Source organism: Rosa chinensis, chromosome 6 (assembly GCF_002994745.2).
Source record: "Rosa chinensis cultivar Old Blush chromosome 6, RchiOBHm-V2, whole genome shotgun sequence".
NCBI classification, from domain to species: domain Eukaryota; kingdom Viridiplantae; phylum Streptophyta; class Magnoliopsida; order Rosales; family Rosaceae; genus Rosa; species Rosa chinensis.
In genome coordinates this window covers 20,504,213-20,515,501 of record NC_037093.1, presented here as the reverse complement: position 1 = coordinate 20,515,501, position 11,289 = coordinate 20,504,213, and the positions used below count along the sequence as shown (strand labels likewise).

The 11,289-nt window shown below is 41.3% G+C and overlaps 1 protein-coding gene across 1 annotated transcript; it reads right to left on the bottom strand.

Moving 5' to 3' along the window:
* Window positions 1–3,608: 3,608 nt before the first annotated feature.
* Window positions 3,609–4,992, bottom strand: LOC112172975 (receptor-like protein kinase ANXUR2). The gene has a single exon (XM_024310514.2). The coding sequence runs from the start codon at window positions 4,809–4,811 to the stop codon at window positions 3,609–3,611; it is 1,203 nt and encodes a 400-aa protein (XP_024166282.1). The 5' UTR covers window positions 4,812–4,992.
* Between the last annotated feature and the right edge of the window lie 6,297 nt (window positions 4,993–11,289).

Here is an 11,289-nt window from a genome sequence, read left to right as displayed (position 1 = left end):
ATACTCTCTGATTGTAATGATGTTTCATCAATGAATTAGTCTTTCATTTCCCTCAAAAAAAAAAAAAAAACATCAGTTACGTTTACTTTGCTACCTAGAATATTAGAAAGAAGGATGGTTTGTAGGATTGATAGGACTACATTAAGAAATTTCGTCCTAACATATTATTGGTGCCATGAACATTTGGTTTAATTTCCAATACTAAATATTTATATTTTTAGGCCACAAAATGAGTATATGGATTTTAATCTAGTAATTTGGGAAAGAAAAAAAAAATTAGGTGTATGGAAAATACCCGCTTGTGAAAGTCCACCCAGATAGATTTGCTACTTCCGACAGCGCTCTTGTCCATCTCAACACCTTATGCCTGTTATTCTTGAAGTTGCCATGTTTTGCTAGTGCTGCCCCAAAACATCCTATCTGGTGTTCTACCTCGAAAGGGTCTAACTTTTAAAAAATTGGCCAAACTAGTTAGTTGCTTAGATTTCTTGCACTCAAGGATGTGAACAAGTTCATCTAAAAAGCTCCCTGAGTAAGCATACTTTTCAGAGAGTAGGACAATAAAACTAGTTGATTCTTCAATTGCTTTTGCGTGTCCCTCTGGATCCTGAATGCGATGATTGAAGGTGTTCATCCCCTTCCCAACCAGATTTCTGTGTAATCTGCATGCGAATTTGCTGCCTCTATCCTCACTTCTAATACTCAAGAGCACATCGTATGTCAATGAATGGGAGGAAGAAGGTGAAGAGGAAGAAGAGGCCCCTTGAGTAGAAACAGAATCCATACTGAGTAACCTTCTTCTTTTTAGGGGCAGAGAATTGCTAATTAACCTTCTTCCATACTGGGTAGTTTGATTATCTTTTCTCTTCTTCTTTTGGTTCCCAGGATCCATATATGGCAGACTATAAAACAGGAACAGGGGGATGAAATGAAGATTTGTGACTTGATGGAAAGGTGATTGATCCGAGTATAAGACTCTTGTTACGTGTTCAAGTAAACAGTCCAGGCTCAGATTCTGACTTCACAAAACTAATCTCTCTCTCACTTTTTTCTTCTCTCCATCTCTCAAGAGAGGTTTTTTCGATGATGCAAAGGAGCTGAGAAACAGCCCAGATAGAGAGGGTTGGTTGGTTCCCCATAAAATGCCAATTAGCGGGTGGAATAGTGTGCATTGAAAGTGAGGAACCACCTGCTTTTTTTCTTACTTTTCAACGGGTGTGAATGTGTTGCGATTTAAAATAATAAAAACATCAGTCAGACTCCGAAGATTCTTCCACCCACCTGGGGTCTCTAACGGTGCGTGCAATACAAGCGCTGTTAGGATCTGTTAGGCCAAAAAAAAGGTCTAGGTCAGTAAAACTGATTTTACTACACTCACATGCCTTGCACGCGATATACAATGGATATAACCTGAAAAAAAAAAAATATGAATCAGCAACCGCATAGAACCCAAACGAGAGATCGAATCAGGCTGATTAACCTCAGCTTCGGTGCCTTCTGCCGATTCCCCCTATTTCTTGAAGTCAGCTCAGTCCCTGAATCAAGACCTCCCGTTTCCGGCTACTTCGTCATGAGTATTGGGCTAAGGGGCGGTTGAGCAACTCAAGCGAACCGCCTTTCTAGGCTTCGCTATTGCTCATAAGACAGCCTTTCGGTCTAGTGTGACCCGATGTCAATGGTGTAGTCGTCAGCAACAATCGCAAGTTAGCGAAAATTAAATCCGAGTGAGTTTCAGTCACTAGAATTGTGAAGGATTCCATTGTCTGGGTTACTGGGTTCTGGGCCATTTGATCTTTGGGATTGTACTTTCAGGACCAGAACAACATTAGCAGGTTATTCATCTGTGATTTTTTATTCCGGCGCATCATAACATTGAATAGTGAATTCGAGTTTTACCAAAATGTCTCACCATAATTTATGAACGGGTGATGGGCTTCATGATGGATTGATGAAGGAGCATAATTAGAAGAATTTTGAAGAGTCCAAGTCAGGACCAAAAGGGGTACATTTGGTGGATTCGGCTAATTTGGATGTCTCTTGTTTAGAAACAGAAATTGGGAGGTTGGCATGTTAGAACTACTCTCAGTTCTATTGCTGTAAATCTATCTTAGCATGAACACAAGTAAACAATGATTTCTATGTAAATATATGTAAGAATGCAGCAGTGATCATAATTAGCATTTAGGATTGAAACATCATGTATATCCTATGTATGCATATTGTCTAAACTGTATAATATGTAAAGCAACATAAATGAAATCACCGTGCATCATCAGATTCTGCATTCAAGCTTAGGATTGAAGTCGCTATGTCAATCATGTATCTGCAGAGTACATAAACACCAGAAAACAAACATAATAGACTTACTTGACACAGTTGAGTTTTCCATCCTGGTCTTCTTCTAATTTCACCTTTAGGATTCTCTTAGTGATGGGACTACTTGATGAGAATGAATCGTGCATCATCAGGGACCAAAATATTTGATATATAAAGCATTGTATTGTCAGTTTCTTCCATCAAGAAACTGATAATTCCTCCTAACTGCTTTTTCAAAAACCAAATAAACTCATAACTGTATTTATGAATTTCAAATTCTAACAGATGTGATAAGTTGGACCAAAATGATTTTCTTAAGTCCTTAACTTATACTTGACATTTGAATTCAAATCTAAATCATATATGAATATATACTTAGGTTCTATACAATTAATGTCGGGTTCATCAAATTTGCTCACATGGCATACACAGTTGATTGCATGGAACCCAAGCTGGAGGATTTAAGATTACATGTATTTAACTTAGAACGTGCGATTCTTGAAATATTGAATGGTGATTGCATTGAGAAAATTATTTCTGAGGTTGTGGGAATTGTGAGTTCAAAGGCCAATAAGACTCATAACCTGTTGAGTCGAACCGTTGTTATAACTATTGTGGAGCACATGGATGAGGATTTGTTTGGCGAACATGGGAGAAGCAATCAAGACCCACTAAAAAAATTGACCAAGTCACCAATGCTAGATAGCTATGCTGATGAGGGACCCCATGAGGAACTCGTACATGAGGAGGTAGTTTCATGAACACTCCCACCCCCTTGATAAACTGATTAATGTACAGAATGCTATATTCTTTTTAAGCTATTTTTCAACTAAAATTATATGATACTATTTGTATGTAGAAAATTATACTGTCACCACAATTATATCAACACCGCTCTAACTTGCAAACTGTATTTGTTGGTGAAAACAGATCAAACCTGACCCTGTTACGAGGGTTAATTAAATAGCAGCGACAAAAGACTCTTCATTCTCGGAACCAACAAAGGGGTTGACCGTTATGTTGAATGTCGAAATGACGACGGATCGGATTAATAATTTTACACGGTACCTACAAAGACACTATAAATATATGGGTAATCTCAACCACGTACATTATTTGATTATCATAGAGTTATATAAAATATTTAAAAAATTGAATATAGCGGAACAAGCTGATATTGCGTTATAAAGTAAAGAGAATAAATACAGAATAGGTGGAAGAAAGTAGATGTGTGTTTCATTCTCATTAGGCTCCTTTATATAGAAATTAGAATTTACATTATAACAACATAACTAATAAGAATTTACAACAAATGTATCATTTTTCTTTTTCATATTGGTCGTGGACTTGTCAGAAAATACGGTAGTATTGTTTTCAGACAGGCAAGTGGTAAAATTATTTGAAAGACTGTCTTCCGCAAACCAGAAAAAAATATCCTTGATGGTCCGAAATGTCATCCCGTCGTAGGTATAGTTATGATGGGCAGGAGCAATAGAGGTGCTTGTCTCCAAGTTTTTGCTAGAATCCGACTTTTCCTGCAGCTCCAATGCATCCTCAAGTTCTACCTCCACTTCACCCATTGTTGGTCGCTGGGCTCCCGTTCGACGCACACATCTCTCGGCAATGTCCACAAATTTTCTCAAACAGTCTGGAGCTATTTCGCCCTTCAAGTATGGATCAATGATATCAAAGAGTGAAGTCCCATCCATGCATTCTTTAAACTTTGCTGAACTTCTAACACACAAGACTTCAAATAACACCACTCCAAAAGCAAAGACATCAGATTTTTGCGTAACGTTTCCCGATTCCAGATACTCCGGATCTGCATACCCTAGTGTACCCGTCTTCCTTGATGGAGCTTTGTCGAGTTTATTTTTCACATTAGTACCGCCCAATTTGGACAGCCCCAAGGCAGAAAGCTTGGGCACCAAGTCTTTGTCCAATAGAATGTTGAAACTTTTCAGGTCTCTGTGGATAATGGCATGCTTAATCCCTGTGTGGAGGTAATGTACACCACGCGCGGCCCCGATGCAGATATCCAGCCGTTTCTTCCAGGAGAGTGGATCTCCGGCAGTCTTGCCGAAGAGATGATTAGACAAGGGACCATTGTCAAGGAACTCATAAACTAGCATACGGTCATCTCCTTCTTCGCAAAATCCAATGAATGAAACTAGGTTAGGATGGCGCAACTGGCAGAACAACAATATCTCTGTCTCAAACGCAGACTCTGGCTGTATCTGATTATCTTTTTTAAGGCACTTGATTACAACATCCATGTCGGTTCCGTCGGTAATAATATGCCCTTTGTAAACGTCGCAGAAGGCGCCACTGCCGAGACGCAAGTTGAAGTCGTTGGTCGCTGTTCTGATCTCATTTAGTGAAAATCGAATGCATTTTCCTTCGGTGAATGGCCAGTTTTGGAGTTTTTTTGGTTTTGTTTTCTTCCATGGAAAGAAGAAACGCGAGACTTGAGTCTCAGAAGGAAGAAACCCCATACTTGATGGGTTGATGAATCTACGATCTTGAGGATCCAATGATTAGAATCCAAACATGGCTAGCCAAATTAAATAAACTCCTGAATTAATAGTTAATCCAAGAACACAGAGAAAAAAGATTGGACAGCCAGACAATATACAGATGTATTTGAATTGAATTGTTTTTCTTTTATTCTGGTTTGATCGATGATATGTGAGTTGATATATACTAACATCTACTGACACATACAATAATAATTAAATGAAACAAGCAACCTCTAAGTCTCTAACAACCCCCAATTGCAGAAAAATATCACGCACACCAGATTGGACCATCCCGCCTTCGCAGCTGCATGTTTCAGCCTATTGTTTGTTTATTCAATTTTCTAGATGAAGGCGAACCACTGAAAACTACTTGAGAAAAGATTTTTAATAAGCTTTTGTCGTAAGTAACGACGCTGAAAGCAGCAAGATATGAGGGAGATCGAACCCTACCAAGTTTTGACCAGAGAAAAATGAAAAGACAACAAAATCCATGGCATCGTTCAGTGAAACAAAATTCAGGACAGTTACCTATCTGAAATTCCACAACTCCACAGCATCGGATCATTAATTCCACACAAACGACACAATTAAACGAGAAGATTATTTTCCAATCGGGCCATCAGGTGTGAATTCAAATTTCTTTTCTTTGACAACAAGAAAAATCCCATCCTCAATCCATATATGGTGCCGTCTAAATAGACCCGCGATTTTGTTCAAAAATAAAAATAAATATATATAACCATCATCGTTTGAATTGTTCCAAGTAAAGAAAAATAAGAGAGAGCAACCAGAGGAAGGATCCTGTCACTGATGATGGGTAACATAGGCAGAGAGGATTAGATCAGAGTGTTATATCTGGATACATTGACACGCAATCTAGGTCGATGCGGTGGTGTTGGAAAGTCTGGATGGCCACAGTACGAGAGAGATCTTCTGTCAACCCAAAAATCCAAATCAATTTCTTCAGAGAATAGTTAAATTTTTGAACTACTATATATGTCCTCACATAATATAGATATTAATAAATAAATTATTTCTATATAAAGATAAGATAGTTAATTGACTATATCATATTTCAAAATATTGCAATTACCTCCCATGAAAAAAAGAGAAACTTCCTCAAAATCAGGAGAGAAACTGCTGTATTTGATTTTAATTTAAAAAAATAAAATAAAAGCCAATTGACATGTGCGGAGCACATTTTAAGGGGCTAGTCTAAACGAAAAGGAAAAAACACGAGTTTCAATTTTTCTCTTCACAGAATTTTGTCTCATTGATTTAAGAGATTGAGATCCCAACCTTAGCATGCAGGAAAAAAGAGAGAGCCAAACTGAAAATCTAAGATTATATCCATGGACGAATTAGAACCTTAGATTTGTTAAGGCTTTGTAAAACAATAAAGTAACAATGAAAAAGAGACTGAGAATCAGTGTTTTTTTTTTTTTTAAAGATTCAATGGACTTATTGGAAATGGATAATAAACGGATTACCAATACTTTTATGGCACGTTTACTTATTTGGAATGGAAAATAATCATGAATCAGAGACAACTGGAATGGGAGAATAAAGGAATCGATATTGATTCCGAATGAGTTGATTCCTAAACCCATCTCCCCCCTTCGTAATCAAATCCTCAAATTCCTGAGTATTCATGAATCAATTCTTTATAAAGAGGTGGGACCTACACTCATTCTGAATCCTTCAGGTGTTAGTAAACCTAGGAATACTTTTACCCGGAATCATTCTGATTCCTTTATGTGTTTGGAATCATTCTGATTCCTTTATGTGTTAGTAAATGTAGGAATAGTTTTACCCCGTAATCATTCCCTCCCATTCCAAGAAAGTAAACGCACTACACCAAAAATGGTTATAGATACCTCTCACTAGCATGACTAATTTGCTATCTCACCAAGAATAAGTAACACCTTCTTAGGGGGCCCACAAGCTATGGTAGGGCCCAACCGAGACATGCATCCCGTAGCTCGATGTCCGAGCTACACCACGGTAGTCGGAAGCGGCCAATACCTCGCAGGGAAGCCACCTTCCCGGCCTTGCCAATATGCCTCCACAATATGGCTTTCTAGACTAGAATAGTGGTTTCTTATCCCACATTGGAAAACATGTAGAGGAAGGAGCCTCCCCTATAAAAGGAGACTCATTCCCACTTACTCAACATCCCATTACATCTCATGTAATCCTCTTGGGCCGCAAGGCTCAACACACATAGTTAAGCTTTCAAGTGGACCTAGTCTCCCGCTAAGGCGAGAGACGAACCACTATACTTCTTGTGTGTGTGTGTGTGTCTCTCTCTCTCTCCCTTTTTATTTAGGGCTAAATACTAGTTACTACCTTGTGGTTTAGGTCCAAAATCAATTCAGTCACTGGACTTCTAATTTCATCAAAAACACCCCTTCACTTTCAATTTGATCTAATAGGTCCAATTCGTTAATATTCTGTTATGAGTTCAAGTTATAGTTGGATTATGTGTTAAAAAACTATTTATTTTATAGTAGGACTCACTCCTAAATTGACTATGCAGACCACCTCGACACCACATCATAAAACATAGGCCATATATGAGCCACGTTAACAAGTTAAATAACTTCAATTATTGGAAAACTAACAAATTGGACCTATTATATCAAAATTGAAAGTACAGGGGTGTTTTTGATGAAATTAGAAGTTCAGGGACTGAATTGATTTTGGACCCAAACTACAGGGTAGTAATCAGTATTTAGCCCTTTTATTTATCGTTAATTAGACCCTTCGGTCACATACATTAACATTGGCGCCATCTGTGGGAAGCCAACACAAAGGCTTCGTCACGTACCGTGAACTTTTGGTCCGCTAGAGAGTCCAGCGGCAACATCTTCCGCTAGCTAGTGTGTCCGGCGGCGACATATTAATCCAATGAGGCTAGCGTGTCCTGCGGCGACATCTTCTGCTAGCGAGTCCGGAGGTGACATTTTCCGCTAGCAAGTCCTGCAGCAACATATTCCTCCAACAAGGCTACCGTGTTCGGCGGCGACATTTTCCGCTATCGAGTCCGGCGGCGAAATTTTCCTCTAGCGAGTCCGGCGACCACATATTCCTCCAGTGAGGCTAGCGTGTTCGGCGGCTACATCTTCCGCTAGCGAGTCCGCGGTGACATATTCCTCTAGTGAGCCTAGCATGTCTGGCGGCGACATCTTCCGCTAGAGAGTCCGCAGCGGCATATTCCATTCGTGAGCCTAGCGAGTCTGGCGGCGACATTTTCCACTAGTGAGTCCCGCGGCGACATATTCCTCCAGTGAGCCTAGCGTGTCCGGCGGCGACATCTTCTGCTAGCGAGTCCGCGGTGACATATTCCTCCAATGAGCCTAGCGTGTCCGGCTGAAACATCTTCCGCTAGCGAGTCCGCGGCTGCATATTCCTCCTGTGAGCCTAGCGTGTCCGGCAGCAACATCTTCCGCTAGCGAGTCCGCTGCGGCATATTCCTCCAGTGAGGCTAGCGTGTCCGGTGGCCACATCTTCCTCTAGCAAGTCCGCCGGCGACATCTTCCGCTATCGTGTTCGGCGGCGACATATTCCGCGAACGAGGCTAGTGAGACCGGCGGCGACATTTTCCGCTAGCGAGTCCTGTGGCGACATATTCCTCTGCTAGAGAGGCTAGGACAACTCCAACATAATTTGGGCACTTACATCAATTCCAACTCCTACTCGCTCGAAATCGGCATAAGATAAGTGACTATATCTTCCTTTGCTCTTTCAATTTGAGCTAGTGCCATGCCAATGCCATGCTTTTACTACTTCTAAGCATGCCTACAATATATCACACTTGATATGCATTTACATGTCTTCGTGATCCTTAAGCATGTTCACAACAATAAAAAAATGTTATTAGCAACTTTACTACAAGTACATGCTATACAAATATGCATGCTTCTATTTAATTGCAACTCAATTAAATAAACATGTGACACTTGCTTAAACAAACATGTGACACTTGCTTAAACAAACTATGTCATGCTTATTTGTTGTTCATACAATTAGCAAGATTTACATGTACACTGTGTAAATACTTTGTCTGCCACTTGGCCACCATATGTTGTCAAACCCTCCCCATGGGAAATAGACCTAAACAGGTCTAGACTCCATTGGTCTATGGTTTACGACCAACAGCCAAGCGGTAAGGCAACACCTCATAATGACGATGACCGCTACGCGGCATTACAGTCAAACTTTTCTCCTCTAGGAAAGAGTAAAGGGACCGGTTAACACAGCCCGCGGCAGCCATTGATCTGGCAGTTAACCCCCGACACTTGAGTATCAAAGATTAGGTTACCTACCTAACGCCCACCGCCTCCGTGGAACCCCCGAGCTCCGCGCTCACGCCTTCGTGGCACTCCCTAGCTCCCCTTTCACGAGCTCTAACGCTCATGCATCTGCGGCACTCCCGAGCTCCGTCCTCACAAGCTTTAACGCTCATGCCTCAACGGCACCCCCAGCTCCGCGCTCACGAGCTTTAACACTCATGCCTTCGAGGCACCCCCGAGCTCCACGCTCCCGAGTTTCCCGCTCACAAGCTTCCTCTCACGCCTTCGCGGCAACCCCGAGCTTCCCGCTCACTCCTTCGCGGCACCCCCAAGCTTCCCGCTCATGCGTTCTCGGCACCCCCGAGCTTTCCGCTCACCCTTCACTGAAACCCCGAGCTTCCCGCTCATGCCTTCACGGCACCCCCGAGCTTCCCGTTCATGCCTTCATGGCACCCCCGAGTTTTCACGCTCTTACCTTCCGGCATTCCCAAGTTTTACACTCACATCCCCTTGACATAATACACATTAATGGAACATTGAATTCTTCTACCATTCGTCCTTTGCAACAAATTGAATTCTTTTCGCGTTCCATTAATACGAGCGAAAAACCAAACAAACACAAGCGTTCGCATATTCATCATTCACGAATTACAAATGCTTGCCTTCAGGGCACTCATGCAACTTACACCGAGCGTAACCTCGTCAACTTGACCACGTTCGTTCTCTCGCAAGCACCACGCGCATCATATGCAATCCGTATACTCATTCTTGGTATGCTCAAACAACCGTATGCGTTCTCGAGCCTATACGTCATATATGATCATACTCAACGGCATTCTCATGTATACATCAATATGTATCATGCACCTCGTACATTCACATATGTCAATGCATATCAATGCAACTAACATACGTTTCCCAATACAACAAGCATTCTACATATGCGCATTTTTTGTCTTTACAGGTTAACGAGTCCCTTCTTGCTTACCGAGTTCAGGGACTTGTAGGGGCTGGACGCCTCTCGAGTGTTACTTATGCTTGATGACATCATGTTTATAACTCTCCAACCAAGAAGCTCCTCTTACTTGGGGACTTCGGGGACTTGTAGATACCTCTCACTAGCATGACTAATTTGCTATCTCACCAAGCATAAGTAACACCTTCTTAGGGGGCCCACAAGCCATGGTGGGGCCCAACCAAGACATGCATCCCGTAGCCTGATGTCCAAGCTACGCCACGGTAGTTGGAAGCGGCCAATACCTCGCCGGGAAGCCACCTTCCCGGCCTTGCCAACATGCCTCCACAATATGGCTTTCTAGACTAGAACAGTGGTTTCTTATCCCATATTGGAAAACATGTAAAGGAAGGAGCCTCCCTCCCCTATAAAAGGAGACTCCTTCCCACTTACTCAACATCCCATTACATCTCATGTAATCCTCTTGGGCCGCAAGGCTCAACACACATAGTTAAGCTTTCAAGTGGACGTAGTCTCCCGCTAAGGCAGGAGACGAACCACTATACTTCTTGTGTGTGTGTGTGTGTCTCTCTCTCTTTCTCTTTATTTATCGTTAATTAGACCCTCGGTCACATACATTAACAGTGGTATTTTACGGCCCACGACGCTATAAAAGCTCGCGCCGTAAAAGACCACATGTCTTTACAGCGTGCAAAAATGAGTCATAAAAGAACAATTAACGCACCGTAAAAATGGTTCCACAAATGTGACTGAGATCATTTACGGCCCACATTGCACGCCGTAAAAGACCTCCTATTTAAGGCATACCCCTGCACGCCGTAAAAGAGTGACTGAATTCCTATGTAAGGTGTACTCTGCGAGCCATAAATGAGGACTTTTCAAACAAAAAAAATTAAATTGCTCAAATGTCATATTCATATTACCCTCATATCATATATATAAGAAGCTGAATGTAAAAGAAACACTTCATAAAATTTTCATCCCTAACAGATGCCACTACATATATCTCTTACACTTAACTAGATAAGACGAGAACAAAATCAAATCTGTAAGACTTAGTATCACACCACTAAAGTCATTCATTTATCCGTGCTTTCAGCAAAGGGTTGAAGGTAAAGCTGGCAACAAGATCATCCTGTAAAGAAAAAATGGTGAACAAGTATTTCAACTATATCAGATTCAA